This window comes from Hemicordylus capensis, chromosome 1 (assembly GCF_027244095.1).
Source record: "Hemicordylus capensis ecotype Gifberg chromosome 1, rHemCap1.1.pri, whole genome shotgun sequence".
In the NCBI taxonomy this organism is placed as follows: Eukaryota; Metazoa; Chordata; class Lepidosauria; order Squamata; family Cordylidae; genus Hemicordylus; species Hemicordylus capensis.
In genome coordinates, this window is record NC_069657.1 from 125,694,010 (window position 1) to 125,718,680 (window position 24,671).

Here is a 24,671-nt window from a genome sequence, read left to right on the forward strand (position 1 = left end):
CATTAAGCTAACCGGCCTGTAATTTCCCAGATCGCCCCTGGATCCCTTTTTGAAAATTGGTGTTGCATTTGCTACTCTCCAATCCTCTGGTACAGAGCCCGATTTCAGGGATAAGTCATATATTTTAGCAAGGAGGTCGGCAATTTCACATTTGTGTTCTTTGAGGACTCTTGGATGGATGCCATCCGGCCCTGGTGATTTGTTAGTTTTCAGTTTTTCCTGACAGTTTAGAACATCGTCTCTTGTCACTTCTATCTGACTCAGTTCTTTAGCTGCCATCCCTGAAAAGCCTGGTTCAGGAACAGGTATATGCTCAGTATCCTGTGCTGTGAAGACGGACGCAAAGAACTCATTTAGCTTCTCTGCAACCTCCATATCCTCCTTAACAATCCCTTTCACACCCTCATTGTCTAATGGTCCAACCACCTCTCTGGCAAGTTTCCTGCTTCTGATGTGTTTAAAGAAGTTTTTGTTATTCTCCTTGATACTTTTGGCTAAATGTTCCTCAAACTCTCTTTTTGCCTCCCTTATTGTCACCTTGCATTTCTTTTGCCAGAGTTTGTGTTCCTTTCTGTTCTCTTCATTTGGACAGGCCTTCCAATTTTGGAAGGAAGTCTTCTTCCTTTTTATGGCTTCCTTGACGGTACCCATTAGCCATGCTGGCATCCTCTTGGACTTAGTGGTACCTTTCCTCCTTTTGGGTATACAATCTAACTGGGCTTCTAGTATTGTGGTTTTGAGTAAACTCCATGCACTCTGGAGCAAAGTGAGTCTCCTGATTTTCCCTTCCAGCTTTCTTTTCACCATACTCCTCATTTTGGAGAAGTTTCCTCTTCTGAAATTCAAAATGTCTGTGTTAGAACTCCTTGGTGATTCTCTCCCTGCATGTATGCTGAATTTGATGGCACTATGGTCACTGTTCCCTAAAGGGTTGATGACACTGACATCACGCACCAGGTCCTGGGTGCCACTCAGAATTAAGTCCAAGGTCGCCTTCTCTCAGGTTGGTTCCAAGACCAACTGTTCTAGGGCACAGTCATTTAGTGTATCTAGAAATCTGACCTCTTTGTTATGACCTGACTGTGAATTTACCCAGTCTATTTGTGGGTAATTGAAGTCACTCATTATTACAGCCCTGCCTCTCCTTGAAGCCTCCCTGATTTCCTGCTGCAACTCCCAGTCACTGTCAGTGTTTTGATCCGGAGGGCGATAGCATATCCCCAGTAGCACGTTCCCTTTCAGGCCTTGTATTGTCACCCACAGGGTTTCTGTGGAGGACTCCAGTCCAGCTAGGTTTTCTACCTTGTTAGATTCTATGCCTTCTTCAATATACAGTGCTACTCCACCTCCAAGGTGCCCCTCCCTGTACTTTCTATAGAGTTTATATCCAGAGATAACAGTGTCCCACTGGTTCTCATGGTTCCACCATGTTTCTGTTATACAATCAGTCTTATAGTAAGACTTCACCCATTTAAGCTACATGCTATGGTCCTGACAATCCACTTCAGACACTGTACCCTAGTAGTACAAATTGGACAAAGCAACAATAGAACAATTTACCTCAGAACACTTCCAACAAATCTGCCTCTCCCTCCTCTCAGCAGAGTCCCCTAAACTCAATTCTAGAGAGCTGTAGCAACCTAGTGCAGGAATTACAAAAGCACCCAACCCATAAAAATACTGCTCACCTTAAAGAGCACCTGTACCATTCCGAATAATGGTTTTACTCGAAATGCAATGAAGCAAAAAACAAAAACAACTCATCGCCAACTACAATGCTTATAAAGCCAATATAAGACCAATGTCTGTGCAGGATCTCCTTAAGCAGAAGATACAAACAATTACCCAAACACAAGAAAAGAGACACTATGAAAGTCACCTGGTCATATCTCATCCAGGTAGTCAGAACCAACGATTCAGCCCTATTTTGAAGTATTACTGTGGATCATCCCAGTAATGGCCTGATGCACTTGGATAGTATTACTCCATCGGAGGTCTGGGAAAGGCATTTTAGTGAACTGTACAGAGATGAAGAAGTGGACCATGGATGCCCCTGGCATGATGTAGAGGACCTGCCTGCTTGGCCACTGGTGATGCCTGCTGAGGCTATGGATTTGATTTCTCAATTAAGACCTGGGAAGGTTTCTGGTGATGATTTAATCTCCCCTGAATTAATAAATAACTCAGCATGGTGGGCTCCCATTCTGGTCTCGCTGATTACATTCATCGACAAACATAGTTTTATCCCCAGGGATTGGGGCCTAGCAGTTATTGTTCCCATCGTCAAAAAAGGCAGGAGGGATGACCCAGCAAACTACATACCCATCAGCCTGCTCAACACAATCAGCAAGCTTTATGCCAAACACTTATACTGGAAACTAAGGAAAGCTGGGACAAGAAAGTCCCTATACACGGCCTTCATAGATCCCAAGTCTGCATTTGATTCCATCTTCCAAGTGAAACTGTGGGAAAAACTGGAAGCCTCTTCAATCAACCAGCACTTGCTATCTCTCATTCGCACCCTCCATGATGGCATGTCCTTGAAAGTCAGATGCAATCCTCAAGGTCACTTATCAAATGTTGTCCCAACCCGCAAGGGCGTCAAACAAGGCTGCACATTTGCCCCACTCCTGTTTAATTTTTATATAAACAACATGGTGGGCCACCTAAATAATTTGGACTTTCACCTCGCTAAGTTGTTAGAGAAACACATCTCCATTTTGCTCTACGCAGATGACACGGCAATTCTTTCAAGGAGAGCATTTCAAGAAGAGCATTGAGGGGCCTTTCCCAGTATTGTAAGGAGGCTCAACGGGAAATAAATTACCATAAAACTAAGATCATGGTCTTTGCTAAGAGACCAAATGTATACTGCTAGCATATAAATGGGAATACAATCGAAGGTCTCATTCTTTGAATACCTGGGAGTGGTCTTTCAAGCTTCCAGTACTAGAAAGACTCATCGCACTATGTTGCCCAAAATGCTCAGAGGAGCACTGCTGCCATCCTAAAATTCTTTTGAACAAGGAGGCTGCCAATATATTCATGCAGCCCTTAAACTACTTCTCTACAGTGCTCAGCTGGACCCTTTTCCCAACTTTGACCCTCTGGAGCTCTTCCAGTCCAAATTTCTTAAGAGCAGCATTCCAGGTACCCCACTGTGTCTCTAATGCTGATCTTCAATTAGTAGCAGGCCTGGTGAAAGTGGAGGCCAGAGTATGGCTGACTATACTCAACGACAGGCTAAGACTATCCCTCACAGCCTAACCCCACCTAACGGTGGAGGATGGCCATCAAACTACTTGAATGCAAACCCCCTGGTGAAACTATCATTAATTTGGACTCTCCCCTTCCTGATTACTTTCCCTGGGCTATGAGCTTATTATAGCTTATAGTTTTTCTAATTTTATAGCTTTTTGTAGATTTTCAGAGATTCAAGTTTTAGGGCAATTTTATAGTTCTTATGCTACCGCCATTTAACTTTAAAGTTATTTCCACAGCCTTAGGTATAGATTGTACTGTTACTAATATCATAGTAGTAAACTTTATAGCTTCCCTATGTTCCTTCTAACGCGTATATATATATATATATATAAATAAAAAAATTTGTACAACACCCCAAACTTTTGTCTCTGGGCAATTAACAATAGCATAAAACAAGTTTTAAAAAAATTAAAAAAAATTAACAATTTAAAAATAAACCAGAGATTAAAACCTAAAAAAATTTAGGAAGCTGAGAAAGCTTGGGCGAAAAGATGGGTTTTCAGGTGTTTTTTGAAAATTGCCAGAGATGGGGAGGAGCGCATCTCAGCAGGGAGTGCATTCCACAATCTCGGGACAGTGACCAAGAAGGCCCTTCTATGTGTAGCCACCCAACGAGTTGGTGGCAACTGGAAATGGACCTCCTCAGATGACCTCAATGGGCAGTGGGGCTCGTAGTGAAGAAGATGCTCTCTTAAATACCCAGGGCCTAAGCCGTTTAGGGCTTTATAAGTTATAACTAGCACTTTGTATTTTGTCCAGAAACCTATTGACAGCCAGTGTAGCTCCATCAGTAAAGGAGTAACATGGTCTCTCCGAGATGACCCAGAGACCAACCTGGCTGCTACATTCTGAACCAGCTGAAATTTCCCGACTATGTACAAAGGCAGCCCCATGTAGAGCACATTACAGAAGTCGAGTCTGGAGGTAACCAACAGATATACCACTGTTTTGAGGTCATTGATCTCAGGAAACAGGCGCAGCTGGCTATCAACAGGAGCTGACAGAAAGCACCCCGGCCACCGCCTCAACCTGAGAAACCAGGGAGAGGTGTGAATCTAGAAATATTCCCAGACTGCAAACCTGTTCCTTTTGGGGAAGTGTGACCCCATCTAGAACAGGTAGATCAAAATTGTCTCTAGAGTTCTGAGCCCACACAATAAGTACCTCTGTCTTATCTGGATTCAGCTTCAGTTTATTGTCCCTCACCCAGCCCATTACTGCTTCTAGGCAGGCATTTAGGGAAGATATGCCAGCTCCTGAAGACGTTGACATGGAGAAGTAGATCAGCGTACTGGTAACACCCCGCTCCAAATCCCCTGATGATCTCTCCCAGCAGTTTCATGTAGATGTTAAAAAGCATTGGAGAAAGTACAGAGCCTTGAGGGACACCATACTAAAGCTCAGATTTCAAAGAGCAACAATCTCCAATTGACACAATCTGGAATTTGTCTGAGAGGTCAGAGCGGAACCACTGTAAAACCTCCCACCCCCAACCCCCTCAGACGTTCCAGAAGGATACTATGGTTGATAGTATTGAAAGCCGCTGAGAGATCCAAAAGGACCAACAGAGTCACACTTCCTCTGTCAATTCCCAATTGGAGATCATCCATCAGGCTGACCAAGGCAGTCTGCACCCCATAGCCTGCCCGAAAACCAGGTTGAAATAGGTCTAGATAATCAGTTTCCTCCAAGACTGCCTGGAGCTGAGAGGCCACCACCATCTCAATTACCTTGCCCAGCCATGGGAGGTTGGAAACAGGCCTATAATTGCTCAACTGAGGGATCTAATGCAGGCTTCTTTAGAAGAGGTCTTATGATTGCCTCCTTAAGACAAGGAGGCATCCTGCCCTCCCTCAGAGAAGCATTTATGATTTCCACCAGGCTGTCTACAATAGCCTCCCTGCTAGATAGAACAAGCCATGTTGGACAAGGATCAAGAGAACAAGTGGTAGGCCTCACCTCTCCAAGCAGCTTGTCCACATCCTCAGGAGTCACAAACTGAAACCGATCCAGTCGAATAACATAAGAGGAGTTGTTGGGCACCTCCAGTTGAGACATCAAATTAACTGTGTGGTCTCCATCTAGGTTGGCCTGAATCCGAGAGATTTTATCAGTTTATCTGCGAAAAACTCTTTAAACACATCACAGGGGGTAACTGATGACTCCAAATTGTGGTTCAACGGAGGGGGAGCAGATACTAGTCCCCTCACAACCCTGAACAACCCCGCTGGATGTGAACTCACAGAGGCAATACGGGCAGAAAAGAACCACCTCTTTGCCGCATGTATTGCCCAAGCATAGATCTTTAGATGTGCTCTATGTCACAATCTGTCGGATTCGAGTCTAGTCTTTCTCCACTTGCGCTCTAGTCGCCTACCTTGCTTGCCGCTTGAGCCCCTGTAGATCTTCCGTATACCAAGGGGCCAATTTTGAAGTGGGTCAGAGGGAACACTTGGGAGCAATCATTCTACTGCCCTGGTGAGCAAGTTGTTCCAATTCTCAACCAGGGCATCAACAGGATCACCAGCAAAGCCAACACTGAATTCCTCCAGGACTTCTTGGAATCTTACTGGATCCAATAACCTCTTCGGGGGGACCATTCTAATAGGTCCCTCGCCCCTGTGGAGGTGGGAAGTGGCTGTAAGTCCAACCTTAACCAGATGGTGGTCTGTCCATGACAATGGGGAAATCACGGGGTCCCCACCAGGGTGGATTTGATTTAAATCAAACTGATTTAAATCACGATTTAAATCACGATTTAAATCACGATTTAAATCACTAGCAGGGTGGATTAAAAAAAAATCCGATTTAAATTTAAAAAATCGGATTTCTTTTATTTAAATCGGATTTCTTTTATTTAAATCGGATTTCTTTTATTTAAATCGGATTTCTTTTATTTAAATCGGATTTCTTTTATTTAAATCGGATTTCTGATTTAAATCGGATTTCTGATTTAAATCGGATTTTTTTGATTTTTATCCACCCTGCTAATGATTTAAATCGTGATTTAAATCGTGATTTAAATCAGTTTGATTTAAATCAAATCCACCCTGGTCCCCACCCATGGAACACCACCCTTATCAGAGTAAAAGACCAAATCAAGCGTGTGACCTGCAATATGTATCAGTCCAGAGACCACTTGAGATAAGCCCATAGTTGTCATGGCCGCTATGAACTCCTGAGCTACCCCGGACAGATTGGTCCCAAAATGAACACTGAAGTCCCCCAGCACCAAGAGTCTGGGAGACTCCAACACAAGTTCCGCAACCAAGTCCGTTAGCTCAGTAAGGGATTCCGTTGGGCATCGGGGTGATCGGTACACCAACAGAAGTCCCAATCTATCCCTGGTCCCCATACTCAAGTACACACATTCAATATGGTCTGATACCCTAACAAAAACCGTGGCTGTACCTCCTGACTTCAAAGGCTCTAGGTGGTTCACAAATAGAAACACACAAGAAAAATTAAAACAAGCTGTTAATATAATTTAAAAACAAAGATTACTAAAAGCCTGGCTTAAATTAACGTTTCTTACGGGCTCTTTTAAAAGTGGGTAAAAATGTTAAACTATGAACATCTATAGGGAGAGCATTCCACAGCCCAGGAGTGACTACAGAGAAGACCCGTTCCCGTGTCACTGCCAGATAAGCTGGCAGCATATAGAGACGGACCTCTCTTGTTGACCTTAATGTGTGGTGGGGATCATTCCTTCTAACCTAAGCTGGAAACAGAATTCCTGGGAGACTCTCACACACAAGTGAGAGAGGAGTATCCACTTCTAAGGCTTTCCAATGTCATGTGGAACCAGGCTTTAACCACAGTATGAAAATGATGTTAATTCTTGTTTTCCTTACCTATTCCGATCATATCCAAATATTTCTTTAATATGTTTAGAGATTTCTTCTTGGGGCTCCCCTTCATCATCAATGAAGTCATCCATTTCAGAATCATATTCGTCATCTTCATATTGCCTTTTATAAGTAATAGGTGGGAGATTTGGTCTTGGAAAACCTAAGGAGGAAGATTCAGAAGTGTAAAAAACATCTGCAAACTACTTGCCACCAAACTTAGTGCGGCACTAATTTTTCATTAGATAAATTGGCTTTTATGAGGCGTCACATGGGCAACTTGTGTATAGGAAAGGTCATAAAATAGTCAAACAGCAAAAGAGTATGTCACTGTAAAGGCCTTAACAAGAATAAATGTTTTTCAATCCAAGTGTTAAAAAATGGAACTATTGTATCACTACTACTGCAAGGAAATACAAATTAGATTTCTTCCGATTTGTTTCCAAAACCCACCCATAATAAGCATAGCAAATGAGGTGCATGTGTCATATTGTGCCTAAAGTATTATTTATGAACTATCAGATACAGTTCTCATACGCTCACAAATCCATTCTGCATTTAACTCCATCTTACTGACAAGTTACACTGTGGAATGCCAGACATATGAAGATTGCTTTGTACTTAAGAGGAAATGTATCTTTGTGCACCTACAGTAGACCCACAAAAGACGGGGCACCACAAAGGCAAAAGATGCAAAAACAAGTCCCTATGCATTTCGAGGAATATTCTTTTTCAGGGAATAGTCTCTATCCTGGAGAGTACAAAACGTATTTCTTACCAGACTTGTTTTTCATCAATAAACAGTTCTGCACCACTTGTTTTTGCATCTTCCACCTGCAGTAGTCCACCATCTGCTTTCTCTCCAAGATGCTGAGCATCCCTTCCTCTCAGAAGGGCACAGAGAATGGAGTTAAAGTCAATCCAGAGGATAAGTTTTTGCAACTGGATATTAAGGGCCCACCATGTCCCTGCTGATCATTGAAAAAAGTAAAGATGAAACCCTGTCTGTCTTGGGGTTGCAAAAGCCAAAGATTTCTCCAATATCTTCTCCCCACAACTGAACTGATTCTTATAGTTTAGACCAGTGGTTCCCAAAGGGGATCCTATTAACCCTAGGGATACTTGAAGAGTACCTGGGGAGGGGTGGTGGTACTCAGAGCCCTCCTGCTTCCCCATGCTGCAGTCAAACTATTTTCTCCCCATCTGAGGACCAACAGTTTGAAGCTGATGCACTCTCAGCAATGTGTCCACTGCAGGGGGTGGTGGTGGAGATCCTTCTCTGCTCCTGATTGGCTGGCTATGTGCTGAAGTCCTCCCCTCTGCCTGAATGACAGGCTTCAGAAAATTAGCACTGAGTACTCATGAAATTAATGGAATAAGTAAACTTATTCCACGAGTTTAAGTGGGAGTACTCATGAGCAACTTCATCTGGATGTAAACCTGTGTGTGGAGTAGCCTGTCTCATAACTAACATTTGAGTGAGAGAATGAATGAGGGGGAGGGAGGGAGAGAGAGTGTATACATACACACACACACACACACACACACACATACACACACACACACACACACACACACACACAGAGTTCTATGGGGTACGTGAGCTGAAAGTTTGTTATAGAAGGGGTACACTTGGCCTCTGACTGAAATCATCAGTCAGGGAATGATTTTTCAACTACCTAGTACTCTTTGTTATAGCCCCCTTGGTGTTCTCACATGGTGTGTTATAGCCCCCTTGGTGTTCTCCAATGTATGGGTACTATATAACTTGTAAGTGAACCTGCAATTCTATTAACACAAGCATAACTTGCCAAGATCTCACAAAAATGGTTTTCTACTTTACACCATGTTTGTGAAAACCATCACATTAACAGCAGAATAAGGATCTTTGCTTTCTATCCTTCCTTTACAAGCTTAGTGAACTCAGTGGAACTTGCTTCCAAATAAGCCTGCATTGATCAGGCTCCCCAGTGAGTGAGTGAGAGAGAGAGAGAGAGAGAGAGAGAGAGAGCGCGCGTGAAGGAAATTTGTGTTTGACAATACTGTGCAACTGTACATCTGAGAATACAAGTTCAAGAAGTTGCATGAGACAACTAGAGATGTGCAAATCATTTCAACTGGAAATGGGCCATTTTGAGTGTTTCAAGCTCAAAACCAAACACAAAAGCCATTTCATGCACATCCCTAGAAACAACAAATGTATGAACAAAACATGGATAACACAATGCAGACGACAAAGATACCTTGTGAGGGGAATCCAGATCTTTGAGGTGGAAATGGTCTCATTCCATTCATCTGGCCACTAGCTTGTCTTGGAACTAGATTTTTAGATGAGATTGTTTCAGATACAACAGTGCACTTTGGTTTCAGAGTTCCAACTGAAGTGCTGCTCGGCCGGCCTGGTCCAGATCCAGAGCTGCTACCTCTTCCCAGTCCAGTGTTTAGGCTGCTATTAGGCCGGCCAGGTCCTACGCTTTGACTACTATTACGCATTGGTCCTGAACTGCTGCCTGGCCGACCAGGTCCCACGCTTAAGCTGCTGCTTCGTTGTCCTGATCCTAAGCTGCTTCCTGATCGCCCAGGTCCCTTGCCTGTAGTAACTTGCAACCCATGTCCAGTATGGGAACTGCTGCCTGGCCGCCCTGGTCCTATACTCAAGCTATTCTTTGCTCGTGGAAGAGGCCCTCCTGTGCTTGAACTGCTGCTTGCTTGCCTGCTGGAATTTTTAACACTTTCATGCTGAGCAGTTGGTTTCGAATGACTAGTAGCTTTTTTCAGATTAAGTTCTTTAGTAGGTGCCTGTTTCTGAATCCCATTAGAAGCTGTCTTCAAGATTGGGGTATGAGAGCTTGACCCAGATTTTCCTCCTCCATTGACTGGATGTTTAATATGATTACTGCTTGATGTACTTTTTAAAGGTCCTTTGTGTACAGGTTTTGCTTTTTCAGAGTGATTGGGTTTGCTGGAAGATAACAGTCTTGGTGGCTTTTCACTTAATGCTGGCCCTTTGTGTTTCTTCTCAATACCACTTTGTAAGGAAAGGTTTCCTTTTGAGATGGAATGCTTATCTGTTGAATGCTTGCTGAGTTTAGTATTTATGAATTCCTTCTGTGAATGTTTTTTGGAAGAATTTGATGCTGTTACAGGTTTCATTTCTTTTTCCACTTTCTTCTCTTTTAGTATGATCCCTTTTCTATTTTTCCGTTCCAAGTATTCTCGCTCTTTCAGTTCTTCTGCTGTCAGGGGTCTTTCTTCTGTCTTTTTGACAACTTTTATCTCAACTGGTTCATATTGTTTCTTTTCAGCCAGCTTTAGAAGATCTGTAAAATTCAGTGGTGGAGGTGCACCTTTAGGAGTTGCCTTTGGTTTCACTGATGTTTTGGATGGCCTTTCTTCATACTCTTCAGACTCATGCTCGGATTCTGTCTGACTATATTCAAATTGCTCTGATTCATCACCTGATGTGCATTTCTCTCCTTCTGTGATTCTGTCAGAGCTGCTTGCACGACCTCGCCTCTTTTTAGGTTTCTCTTCAATAGGAATGCCATTATAACCACGGAAGTTGTCCTTTGTCCGGGAAGCCATAGCTCTTGCTTTTCGGTCATGTTTCAGTTCCACACGCTTAGCTAAAAGATCTTCTTTTCTTCTTTTTTCCTCAAGAACTGTAAAAAGAAATGAATTTGTTTAAAAATGGCTCTTTTATACTTGAAAAATATTATTTTGAAAAATATAAATTCTGTAAGAGATAGTGAATACCAAAATGATGACACAAGTTTACACTCTGACTGTTTGTTACTTAAGAAATAAAAAAGCAGATTACGTTTACACGTTACATTTGGGAACATCACACAACAGAATTTTAATTAAAAGACGTTCAGAACTCTAAGGACAGGATCCAGAGAATGACAGAACTAAGAAATTGAATAAATGAATGAATAAATAAATAAATTCAATATGCCCAAAGGAGCCATGAGCTAGTTTTAGCTCAAGCAAGAATTACCATTCCACATGGAGAAAGCTTTTGAAACTGAGGCCACTTTCAAAGAGTAGTTTTGCTGCTCGAAGGCAAAAAGGCAAAATATGCACTGGGAACAGCTATGTGCCTTTTGGTGCATCTAAAGTAGCTCTCTGCAATGTGGTCAGAAATAGTGGCTTTAGGAATAAAAACAAATATAGCTTTTTAAAAAGCGTAAAAGTTGTCAGAACTGTTCAGTCTCTGTGAGGCTCAGGTTTCTAACCAGTTGCATAGTGAACATAGAACTGAGACTACCAAAACAAAACTGCCAATACAGTTTTGTCACAGCTTTCATATGATTCTAGAAGCCCAAGCATATGTAAATAGCAAAATGTCATCTCAAAGAATAACCAATAATGATCTTCAAGGAGAAAGAACAATACCTTTTTTTCTACGTTCCTCCTCTTGCCTCTTGAGGAAAGCTTGCACTGCTGCTGAGTGGACACCCTTAACTTTTGGATCCTTTTTAGGAGGGCCTACTGCCAAACTATATCTTTTCTGCAACAAGAAGACAAACCTCAGGTAAATATTAACCCTAATAGTGATCTATTTTTACATTTATATCCCACTCTTCCTCCAAGGAGCCCAGAGTGATGTACATGATTTTTATCTTCACAACAATCCTGTGAGGGAGGGTTAGGCTGAGAGTTAAGTGATTGGCCCAGAGTCACCCAGTGAGTTCCATAACTGAATGAGGATTTGAAATCATGTCTCCCCAGTCCTACAAATCCCAGGCGCCCAGGAGTCATGGCACCTAGAAATAGGGTTATTATTTAATAAAACCTTTATATGCCGCAGGCAGCCCTGTTTCTGTTCTAAGTATGTTACTTGTAAAGAGGATAAAGAGAAGCCCATTTTCTCTCCACCTCCACGATGACCGTCACTTAGTCTGGTAATTTAGCCAAGAATCCACTGTCTGGCTCCTAAATCCATAGAAAAGTTGTCAAGGTCTGCCCTAATACATAAATGAAAGCTTTATTACGCAAATTATTTTTGTGGAAATCAAGGTGCCTAAGCACTGTGCAGGAAGTTCTATTATGTGCAAAAGAAACATTGGTAGACTTACCGTGAAGGGTTCTTTTTCTGGGTATGGGGAGGACATCCTAACGTGACGGGTTATCAAGCTCTGCATGCTCCGAGACAGGACCAATCAAAATTCAGGTCAATCATATCTATCCAGGCAGCTGTAACTTATCCCCAGTTCCAGGACTGTAGAGCATAGAAAAACAGAGAACAAGAAGGAAATAAGAGACCACAAAGGCTCAAGAGGAGAGGTAAGCAAGTGAAAGCTGGAACTAAACAACCCTGGGAGTCGCCCCACCTCCCTGAAAAAACATCCTAAACATTCGCGGGAGGGCCAGATGCCCTCCCCATACCCAGAAAAAGAACCCTTCACGGTAAGTCTACCAATGTTTCTTTTTCCTTGGTATGGGGAGGGCATCCTAACGTGACGGGACGTACAAAAGCAATCCCAAGGGTGGGAGCGGATGATTAGACAACTTGTTGCAAGACCGTCCTTCCTATAGCTGCTTGAGCAGCGTGAAAGGATGGAATCTTATAATGTCTGATAAAAGGAGACACTGAAGCCCATGTCGCTGCCTTGCAAATCTCTTCTAAGGGGGCATGAGCAGAAAAGGCTGCAGAAGTGGAAGCACTTCTCGTTGAATGGGCGGTAATGGCCCAAGGAATAGGCAGATGAAGAGACTCATAAGCCAATGTGATGGCCACTCTGATCCATCTACTTAAGGAGACTTTGGACGCCTTAGCCCCTAAGGACATAGGCTGGAAAGATACAAACAGTGAGTCAGTCTTCCTAAAGGTCTTGGAACGCTTAATGTAGAGTTTAAGAGCTCTGCAAACATCAAGGGTATGCCAAGACCGCTCCTTCGGATGAGCCGGACTAGGACAGAAGGAGGGTAACACCAAATCCTGACTCCTATGAAAAATGGAATTAATCTTAGGCAAAAAGGTAGGATCTAATGTTAAAACAACACAGTCCTTTTGAACAATGCACAACTCATCACGCACTGAGAGGGCAGCTAGTTCAGATACCCTCCACGCAGAAGTAATAGCCACTAAAAACAATACTTTAAAAGACAAGATCCTCAAAGGAGCTAAACGCAGCAGCTCAAACAGAGCTTTAGTAAGTGCATTTAAAACTAGGTTTAAATCCCAAGAGGGAAACCTATGAACAGGAGGAGGAGCCAAGTTGGTGGCTCCCCTCAGGAAACATCTGATATGGGGATGCAGGGCAGAAGAACCTGGCATCACTAAGTCCAGTACTGAAGATAAGGCAGAAGTCTGTCTTCTCAGAGTGTTAGGGCGAAGACCCTTGCCGAGGCCTGCTTGGAGAAATCCCAGTACTTCTGGAACCCCTGCCACAGAAGGAACGAAATTTTGCTTTCACCCCCAGGTACAGAAGGCCAACCAGGTGACCTGATAAATGCGAGAAGTGGACAACCGTCTTGAGGCCAAAATGGTGTCTTGCACCTGGCGGAAATATCCCTTGGATATTAGCTTCTCACGCTCAACCTCCAGGCGTGGAGGCGCAACCAGGCGAGCTCCGGATGATAGAGAGGACCTTGTGACAGAAGATCCCTCCTTAAGGGAAGAGACCATGGCGGTCGAACTGAGAGACTCAGGAGGTCGGAAAACCAAGGCCTCCGAAGCCAATAAGGAGCTATCAAGATGACATCCGCTTCCTCTAGTAAAAACTTCCTCAGAAAGGAGCCTAAAATCGGAGTCAGGGAAAATGCATATAGTAACCCCCGTGGCCAAGGAGATGTAAGAGCATCCACGTCCTCCGCATGAGGAGTGAGATATCTGGCGAAAAACCTCAGCAGCTGCGTGTTCTCCTGCGAGGCGAAAAGATCCAGCTGTGGACGACCCCACGTGCCTGCAATTTCCTTGAAGACTGCAGGATGTAGGCTCCACTCTGCCGGATCCACCCACTGGCGACTCAGCCAATCTGCCTGAAGATTCTCTGTGCCACTCAGATGCTCCGCTGTCACAGAACCCAGGTAAATCTCCACCCATGCGAATAGTAAGTTCGATTCCTGCATGAGGGCCCTTGACCTTGTTCCGCCCTGACGATTTACATCAGCCTTGGCGGTCATATTGTCCGTCCTTATCAGAACATGTCTCCCCTTCAAAAGATCGCAGAATTGAAGAAGAGCCAACCGAATGGCTTTTAACTCTAGCCAATTGATGTCGTTCTCCAGATCCTTCTGGTTCCACAATCCCTGCGCATGCCGTGTAAGACAGTGGGCCCCCCAACTGGAGAGACTGGCATCCGTTGTCACCACGATCTTCTGGGGAGTTTCCAGAGGTATTCCCTTCTCTAACGCTGGAGAAAGTCACCACAGCAGGGATTTCTTGACCTTCCATGGGAGGCGAAGTTTCATTTGTTTTTTCTCCATAATGGCCACTTGATGAGGAAGTAGGAACCATTGGAGTGTTCTTGAATGCCACCTGGTCCAGGGAGTACAGTCCAGGCAGGCGATCATGGAGCCCATGAGTTGGGCCAGAGACATGAGAGAATCCCGCCTTCTGGACATCCATGGTCTGATGTGTTCGACAATTTTCCGTTGCCGGTCTGGTGGGAAGGAAACTGTCCCCGATCTTGTGTTGAAAACCACTCCCAAGTGTTGGAGCATATATGATGGTACTAGGTGACTCTTGGAACGGTTTATAACGAATCCGTGAATCTCTAGTATCTGAACTACCTGAGCTATGTCCCTTGACGCTTGATGGAACGAGAGGGACCGGACCAGTAGGTCGTCCAATACGGGTACACGTGAAGTCCCTGCAGGCGCATGTGGGCAATCACTGCCACCATCAGCTTGGTGAATACCCAAGGGGCAGATGACAAGCCGAAGGGAAGGGCCCTGTATTGAAACTGCCTGTGATTGTAGACAAACCTCAGGTATTTGCGAGAGGTAGGATGAATGGGCACATGTAGATACGCTTCTGATAAGTCGATTGATGAAAGCAAATTGCCCGGGTGTACAGCAGCCTTTATCAATCTTAAGGACTCCATCCAAAATGTGCGTTTCCGCACAAATCGATTCAATCTTTTCAGATCCAGGATTGCTCGCCAGGAGTCGTCCTTTTTTGGCACCAAAAAGAGAAGAGAACACACGCCTGCACCTAACTCCATCAACGGAACTGGTTCTATCGCTTGTATGTCTAACAAATGTTGTATGCTTTTCTTTTGGATCTCAGCTTGGAAACAGGCGTTATGAAAAGAAAATCGGGAGGAGTTCTATAACGTACCCCTGACGCACTGTGCTCAACACCCATTGATCTGTGGTGCTGTGTACCCAGGCCTCTGCAAACTCCAGAAGCCTGCCCCCCACTGGTATTACGCCATTGCTTACGGTTTTGATTATTGGTATAGCCTCCGGCACGTGCTCTACCTGATCCTCTGCCCTTGTTGTTCCAAGGCTGTCGCCAGGTGGCTCTGAAGGAAGATCCACGATCATCTCTCCCTCTGTAGCTGTCTCTAAAGCCTGTGTTGGCAGACCTATTGAAACTTCTGAAGGGACGAAAGGAATTCTGAAAGGCGTTATTACCCCTGAAATTCCTCCTTGAATCCCCACGCCCAACAGGCATGGCTTTCTTTTTGTCTTTTGTGTCCTCTAAAATTGGATCTAAAGCTTCGCCAAATAACTTACCCCGCAGAAAGGGAGAAGCAGCCAAGGTGACCTTGGACTTGGCATCTACCTGCCAATTTTTTAACCATAAACCTCTGCGGAGTGAAACCCCAGCTGCCATGGCACGAGAGGCATGCTGGATGCAGTCCAGGCCTGAGTCTGCCATAAGGGCAGACGCTCTGGCCAACTTATTCAAACCCTGGCGGAGTTTAAGATTATCTGGAGGTATCAGTTTAACAAGCTCCTTAATCCACAAAATGGAGGCTCTTGCAAAGATAGAATTTGTGGCAGCTGCCCTAATGACAGTTGCAGAAGCCTCATGGGCCTTGCGTAGCAGGTGATCCGCTTTTTCCCCCTCTGGTGTTTTGAGGAAATCATCTCCCTCCTTATTCATCAGAGCCCCAGTGACCAGTTGGGCCACAGACCCATCCACCACGGGAACAGCCAGGAGAACCATAATGTCAGAGGGTAAGGCGTACAATTTTCTAGGAAAGGATAAGACAGGCTTGGTAGCCACCAGTACGCCCCATTCTGCCAGCATAACATCTTTAAACAATGAAGGAAAAGGTACAGTGGCTGCTGAAATGGAAGTGGATGGGGAAACTTCCTGATCTAAGCCAGAGACCAGGGGAGTGCCAGTCTCCAGTGAGACATCCTTGATGGCCCTTTTGGCCTTGGCTAGCAAAACCTCAAATTTGGCTACCGAGAAAAGAAGAGCGGAATTGGGCTTTTCTATAGGAGTCTGTTCATCAGAAAGTTCCCCTTCCTCCTTTTCAGACTCTGAAGTCTGAGTATCATCAGAGGGAATCACTGGATGTGGTAACACCGTCTGGAAATGCCCTGGATTAAGTAAAGCCCCTTGAATATTCTGGGATCCCTGTGCAGGAATAAGAGAAACATTAGGCTGAAATGTCAAAGGGGCAGATGGAATGCTAGGAGCGGCACGCCTGGGGTTCTAGCCCCCTCCTCAGATGAAGAAGGCGGCTTGTAAACAGTCTTCCTCTTCCTATGTCATCGCCTAGTGGGCTCAATTGCATTGAGGCGCTCCACCTGCGGAATAGCCCATCTGGCCAGGCTTGAGTCTGGTGAGGAAGAGAAGGAAGGGCGCCTAGCTCTGCGGGACACATCCAATCTAACCTGTGCCTGAGTACTGGCTGGTACCATGACCGATTCAATGGTCCCAGACCCCAAACTGTTCTTCTGTAGGGCCAGAGGATTCGTGGCAGCAGGAGAATCAAGCTGACCTGACTGACCAACCAGGGGAGAAACCAATGCCAGAAAGTGCCTCTTGACAAATTCCCCCAACCAAAGCAACTCACCCAGAGACGGCTGATCACCATCTGGTAGGGGGAACATACCGGACAGGTCTAATCCTGCCCTGTCCATCGTAACGGCAGACTTCAGAGCAACAGCTGCCAGCATACTAGGACCCTGAGGAGGGTCGAGGGCGGTTTGGGCGGTCAGCGCTCTAAACGGACCCTGAGGAGGGTTGTGGGCGGTATGCGCCATTGGTGCGATAAACGGACCCTGAGGAGGGTCGGAAGCCAAAAATGCTGCCAGTGCGCTAATCGGACCCCGCGGGGGGTCGTTGGTAGACAAGGAACCCGAGAAGGGTTTGTAACTTGGCGCCATTCCTGACAGAAGCGGCGGAGCGAGAAAGGAGCGCTAAAATGGTCGCCGCTCCCTCAGCAGTTAGATCGGGCAGGAAGGCAGAAGATTGCTGCGTCCGAACTGCCTTCAGTTGTAGCCTTTCACTCAGCGGCGTGCTGCCTGGGGAAGGTTTTGCCTTTTTCTTTTTTAAAACGCCCTTTTCTTTAAGATGCTTCGTCTTTTTTGTTGATTTTTTGGGCGGCGGAATGGGCAAGACAGAAGCCTCCTGAATCTCAGTAGGCTCTTTGCCCTTCGTTTCAGCCGACAGGCTTAAGCTGGCAGTCCCTTCCCCTGAGGGAACAATTGCAGCTCCTGTGAAGGGGCTCTCCGAAAGGGAACCCTTCAACATATCCCCCATATGAGCAGGCTCCATTCTCAATCTAACAACCCTCAAGCAAAGGAGGTCAGTCAGACCAAATCAGAATTTCCAATAAAATAAAATAAAATAAAAAATAAAATAAAATAAAATAAGATGCGCTCAAATGGCGACTCCCTTCCCACCCTGGCACACAGAAGAAAGGAAGGGAGAAAACTAGCCTGAGAGGCAGGTTGAGAAGTTAGATGATTCAATTAGAAGCTGTGAGTTTTCCTCACAGTAACAAGAAGCTGTGTCTGCGGAGCAAGACAGGACTGGAACTGGGGATGAGTGACAGCTGCCTGGATAGACATGAGTGACCTGAATTTTGATTGGTCCTGTCTCGGAGCATGCAGAGCTTGATAACCCGTCACGTTAGGATGCCTTCCCCATACCAAGGAAAAATTAAGTTACATCAGAAAAACTACAGTGAAATTTCTTTTGGGCTATGTGCCCACAGACACATAGATAAGTTGGGCAGCAAATCATATCAACTTCCTTATCCCCACACCTTCTTGTAGGGACGGACACTGGAAGGCTTTCAAAGAGAAAAAGTGGTAAACAACAAAAAAGACCAAATCAGAAACATGAAGGTCTATTTGCAATGCAATGAAAGATGAGATGCAATTGACTCACACACACCATGTCCCCACGTTCTAGGGTCTTGCCAAGAGAGGAAAGAAACACAGTACATTTTCTCCATGTTTCTTTCTTCAGGCAAGTCTCCAACATGTGGGGAGAAGCAGCACAAGTTATTTATGTTTCCTCTTCCACAGTGTCTTATGACTGTTTGAAGCAGCATATGTAGGAAAAAAGACAACCTTTTAGAGAATGAAAAACAGAAGATCTGAATGGATAACATATAGTACAACTTCTGCTGAAGAATTGTTTCAAGATTTGAACCTCTCTAGGCTCTACTTCAAAAGCTTCCCCCCACCCCGACTATCCACAGCAGATACACTATCCAGACAATGCGTGAACTTAGAGACTCTTCTATTGCTCTCTGGGATTAACAACTCTGGTTCTAACAAAATATTATTTCATAATTTTAAAATAGTATTAGTATAAACATTTAAAGAATATTTAAATATACATGTTCATTTCCTATCATGCCACATGGTAACACACAGCACTGGAGTGGAGTACAGTTCTTGGAAGCGGACAGGGCATCACATCTAAAGTTTTAGGCTGCAATCCAGTGCACATTTATCTAGGAACAATACACTGGAGCTAACTTCCAGATAAATATTCATGGTATTGTGCTATTTATTTGTGCAAACTGGATGCTTAAAATACATTGTTGAAACACATTGATACAAAGATACAAATTTGAAACTCTACCTGATATATGGGTGTGAACGCAGGCTATTATATTTTACTTGGTGTATCCATATCAGAATTTATGAAATGAGAGCTTTTGTCATTAGCTTTTCCCCATACCACTAAAAAAAGCTCATCACAATTAAATGTGGCAACTACCAAACACACCCCAAATTACAAGGTATCTAATGCAAAGTTATGGATAATTATTTAGGTTTACTGAACTTTGACTGATATTCCTACTCTAGGAACGGAGGAACACTAGAATGAAGACTAGACATTTAGTCTTAATACAACATACAACTTGTATGAGGGGAAAAACTCTACTGTGGTTGCCCTCTTACATGACATGCCAGCTATTTGGACGCTAACAGAACAGGCCAGATAAGCATGAACATTTCATTCCCTATCTGAGAGAACACTAGCACCGGCCTTACATATCCAAACATTCGCCCCTCAGTGGTGAAAAGCACAGGTCAAGCGTCCCTAGCAAACACTGTAAACACTCTTTGAGCTGTACCAGATGGCAACTCTGTTGCTGAACTGTGCAAGCTGACATGGCTGTTATCACAAAGCACAGAACCTTTAAATGATAAGCACTGGGTGAAACAACACAAAGGCCCTCTGTTTTTTAACTAGATTACATACCATATGCCTTCACTGGCAAAAATCAGTCCTCCAATTAAGTATCCTCTACAGTTAGTTTTATTCTCTTCCTTACAAAAGGTGTTTTTTTTACTTCACACAGAGTGAAAACAGCACCTGGCTTTGTCTCTCTCATAAGTTACTGAACCGTTTTAACTACATTGAAGAAATCTCTCATCTTGACCAAACTAGGATCATATTCAAAATAATCCACCACACCAGGAGGTACGAGGTTCAAAAAACCCTGCAATACAAGTGTATCTTTAGTATAAAGCCCGAGGCTATTATTTAAACTATTGCTTAAGAGAATAAAAGCAAATATGAATGCTGTAAATTATAAACATTTTGCTTTTTATCTTACACACCACATTGTTTTGCTGGTTTCAATGAGACAAACACTATGTGTTTGTAACAATAATTAATTTTTAAATATAGTTAGTAGAGATCTCTTTATCTGGGTCAGATCCTGCAGGCATCTGCAATAACTTAACAAGTAGCAAACGCATTACTAACCTGTGAGTGGCTTCACATTGAAAACAACTAATTATTTCTTAGCATGGTTTTCCTCAGGGAGATGAACCAATAGGTCTATAATTTGAGCAGGACATGATGCAACGCGATTGCTGCTTTTATTTTTCACCAGACTTTAAGAAAAAAGCAAATAAGATTACGTAAATGATTCAAAATGTGTCTTGTCTGAAATTATCTCCAGGACAATACAAAACACGTTTACAGCCCAAACCTAACCATATTTACTCAGAAGAAAGATTCACTGAAAGTAAGCTAAGAGTTGACACCAACTTGACTGCATGTAATCAATCAAGTATTGCTTGGGATTGCAGCCTCTGGAAAAGCAAATACGCACTAACTTTACCATCTGTAAGAGAATATCTCAAAGTCACATAAAATTCCAGTGGGTGTCCTGCATTTTATTTAACAGATATTCCCGATGAGCTCCTCTTCTGAGCAAACCAGTTTTAATGAATTTAATTAATGAATATCCTCTCTAATAAAACGCTTGGTGTCCGTCCGTGGACGGACACCAAGCGTGTGTCCGTGCCTCCCTGGCCTGATCTGCGCATGCACGGAGCGCATGCGCAGGACCGCCGAGGCAGAACGGAGACAGACAAAAGCCAGCCATGTTTTTGACTCTGTCCGGCGGCGGCGGGACCAGATCACCCGCAGGCAGCGAGGACAGATGCGGCTTTGGCAGCCGCTTCAAGACAAAGGCGGCGGCGGGACCCAAACACCCGTTGGCGGCATTCCCAAAATGAACAGCGGAGCAGCCAAGCAGCCGCCACGAAGCCAGAGAAGAGACGGCGGGGGAAATGGCCGAGGCGGCGGCAGAGCCGCCGCCTCAGCAAGAGGAGACGCAGACCGGCCGGGGAGACGGAGGCCGGGACTGGGGGCCGAGCGGAGACCGTAAAAAGCACTTTTTTAAAAAACAACAACCGTCGCCGCCGTTGCCGCCGACCTCCCACCCTCCCTCCCAACTTCCAAACCCACCTTACCCCGGCCCGTGACAGTTGGGCGAGAAAACTCCATAACTAAAGAGGAAGAGAGGAGCTCGCAAACAGAGCTCCTCTCTGAGCAAAGGCTCTGCCCAAAGTGACACTATGGACGCGAAGGACCCAATAGGTGTCCTTCGCGCCCAAAGCGCCAGTTCAGGAAGAGGCTTTGCGGAGACAGGAGCTCTGCTTGCGAGCTCCTCTCTCCCTCTTCAATTAAGGACTTTTCTTCGCCCAACTGACACGGGCCGGGGTAAGGTGGTCTCGGAAGTTGGGAAGGAGGGTGGGAGTTCGGCAACATCGGCGGTGGAAGCTTTTTCTTTTTAAGATTCCTATGGCCTCCACTCGGCCCCCGGTCCCAGCCTCCGTCTCCGCAGAGGAAGATGCGGCTGCGACAGCCGCAGGAAAGCAGAAGCAGCGGGGCCACCAAAGCGCATAGAGACACAGGGACAAGAGAGAGGGGGGGGGGGAACCTCGGAGGACAACAAAGACAAAGAGCAAGTGAGAAACAAACAGAGAGAGAGACACAGACAGAGAGATTTTAAAAAAAAAAACCACACAAACACACACACACACACACACACAAAGGGGTGGGGGGAAGGCTAGCACCCGTTATTATAACGGGCTTAAAAATACTAGTACTGCTATATTGTGATGGTGATTTTTTCACACACACCCTCCATTCCTTAAAGCCCTTTCCTCCTGAAGAGATCATGCTCACCACACATCAAGAATACCTGTTTAATAAAATGTTATTTACTAACTTGAGTTTTGGGCAATATACAAATGTGTTAAATTAAACAACACCTTCTTCAGAAGATAGGGAATCACCTTTTACAAACACACAACCTTCTCGCTACTGAGCCTTGCAGCTATCTATCCAACATATGTTGAAACCTATCTTGTGTCCCAGAAGGACTCCTAGGCAAATTCCTGAGTTCAATTTTCTCTTTATTCTAAACTTGTAGGACAACCTAGCTTCTACTGCTAGGAGGTCCAATACCAACAAAGAAGCCTCACAATAGAGAGCTGAGAATTAACTATTTAAAGGAATGGAATTAGGATCTTATACCCCCAAAGACTTGAAAGTATCTATGGGAGCAATAACTAATTGCAAAAATGGTTGTGGATTATAAACCATCACCACTATGGCGCAACATACTGTGAAATCCGAAGAGCATGTATCAATTTGAATGGGTCTTGTTGGGATATGCAAAGCTCTTAGAGAAGACTTTTTACACAAGTAGGCCATGTCTACAACCTTTGGAGCATCTATGCAAAGGCTGCTTCTGTGATTCTATGAATTTCTATACACTAGAGGGCCCAGGCACAGAGCATCTGTGCCTCTAGCTGGTCTGCCGTGGCCGGGCCCGGCCCGCCGCCTCACCTCCGCGAGGTTCCAATTCTAGACAGGAATGCATCTCTCTGCCTTTGCAAGCAGCGAGGGGTACTCCCAGCCACGCTGCAAATGCAGCTCTGGCCAAAGTTTGCAAATGTGGCCACACCCCCTGCATCTGATGTCAGACACAGGGGGCATGCCTGAGGCACAAGACCCAGCTCCTGGGCATGGCGGCCTGGGCTCTTTGAAACCCCACCCCCGCACAATGGTGGCTCTGCCCCGGCACGAAGTCCTGTTTCTTCCCTCCCAATGCCACAGTCACTTTGCCAGTCTGTTAATGGGGAATGGAGGACTGTGCATACCTCCTATCCTTGCCTACCCTTCCTTCTTCACTTGGTCAAGGAAGGGATATATGGGAGTCTGGACAGAGATATGGGCTCCTCATTCCCTGAAAAAGCTTTGCATAGTGACTGCTCCCTGTACGCATGAGAGGATCAGGTCTCAAATGCCCTATGGGTTTCCCTCCGCTAGTGCTGTGTCCACAACAGACTAGCTCAAGGCCAATGTATTTTATGTTATAACTGTCTGACTGGATTGATGCTTGGTAATTTTTTTATACATTGAGAAAATTAAAGCAAGTTCCTCTTACCAGAAGGAAGATAAGAACACTTTACTAAAGGTTAATAAAAAATTCTTCTATTTTAAAAAATTGAATAGTAAATTTAGAAATACAAGTTGTTCTAGTAAGAACTAATCTTACTACTTTCCTTTAAATATCCCTACACCTGTAGCAAATTTGGTCCAAATTGGCTAGGCAGTTCACAAGTTAGTCCACTTGTGCTTCAAATGTTCATGTGTCCGATATCATCATACACTATGCCATCTGAGGCGTCCCTCTGTGTTCCTACAGCTGTAGTAAATTTGGTTCAAATCAAGTTAGGTGGTTCACAAGTTAGCCCTCTTGTGCCTCAAAAGTCCATGTGTCCGCCATCTTGAATGGGGGTAGATTACATCATCACAAACTATGCCACTGAGGTGTCCCTACAACTGTGTCCGATTTGGTTCAGGCATTGTGAAGTTGATAGCGGGGGACACATACACGGAAAGACAGACAGACAGACAGACACAGAGACAGACAGACAGACACAGAGACAGACAGACAGACACAGAGACAGACACACACACACACACACACACAGAATGCTGGGTGATTTCATAAGCCTACTGGAAAGTAGGCTAAAAAAGGTAGCCCACATCTCAGGAGATTTTACCTGAAATGATTGATAAATGAGAATGTCAAAAGTGCTACCGTACAATCCAAAAGATCAGACTCTCTCTCCAAAAATAATACTACATTTCATTTCTATAATGGCTGAAGCACCTTTGGAAAATTAACTTAGCTTTATTAGTCCCTCAACACTAACACCAAAAGAATTTAAAGAATATATTGCAGCTAGACATAGTCTACACTTTAAAAAACAGACTGGAGGAATAGTTTTATTCTAATGTCAATTAAGTTGCTGGGGAATGAAAGGTCCCCAGAACAGTTCCCATTACCTTTAACTTGTCCCCTTTCTAAAGATATAGGGTAGCATCCACAGTTATCCTTAGTTGGGACTCTGGATTCTTGTTCCAGTCTAAGGACAGCTGTGGATGCTTACCCAATGAGATTAGGTGTTCTTCAAGAACATTTGTTGGGAGTAAAGAGTTAAGCCAAAGTAGGTTTGAAGAGAGAGGAAGCAACACACAGATGTTCTGGGAGGAAGCATGCTGTTCATACTGTACTTTTTTCCATAGTTACTTTAAATATGCAACCATCACCACACTTCTGAAACCAGTTTAACTTGGAAGAAAGACCCATTCATTTCAAATGAACTGCCACAAGAGTACTTCTAACTAATTCAAAGGTAAACATACATCTCTATTTATATCTTGTTCCAGCCATAAGCCAAATTCAGGTCAGTTAATTATAAAACCCACATCTTGATTACCATTTGCTATAATATGTCACTGAGTTTCAGAATTAGCTTGCACCTGTTATCTTACAGCTATCATACATTATGCCCTTAGTA

The 24,671-nt window shown here is 44.4% G+C and overlaps 1 protein-coding gene across 4 annotated transcripts in view; it reads right to left on the bottom strand.

Moving 5' to 3' along the window:
- SPTY2D1 (SPT2 chromatin protein domain containing 1) overlaps positions 1-24,671 on the bottom strand; it is a 46,567-nt gene that overhangs the window by 15,731 nt on the left and 6,165 nt on the right. For 2 of the 4 annotated variants that reach the window (XM_053255758.1, XM_053255737.1), the window contains exons 2-4: positions 11,511-11,625; positions 9,356-10,774; positions 7,119-7,275 (exon numbers count right to left, since the gene is read on the bottom strand). In XM_053255758.1, the coding sequence (XP_053111733.1) occupies positions 7,119-7,275; positions 9,356-10,697 (1,499 nt within the window). In that variant the 5' untranslated portion in view covers positions 10,698-10,774; positions 11,511-11,625. Of the gene's footprint in view, positions 1-7,118; positions 7,276-9,355; positions 10,775-11,510; positions 11,626-12,193; positions 12,337-20,265; positions 20,397-24,671 lie in introns of all 4 variants that reach the window. The other 2 variants (XM_053255726.1, XM_053255748.1) reach the window with 2 other exon arrangements.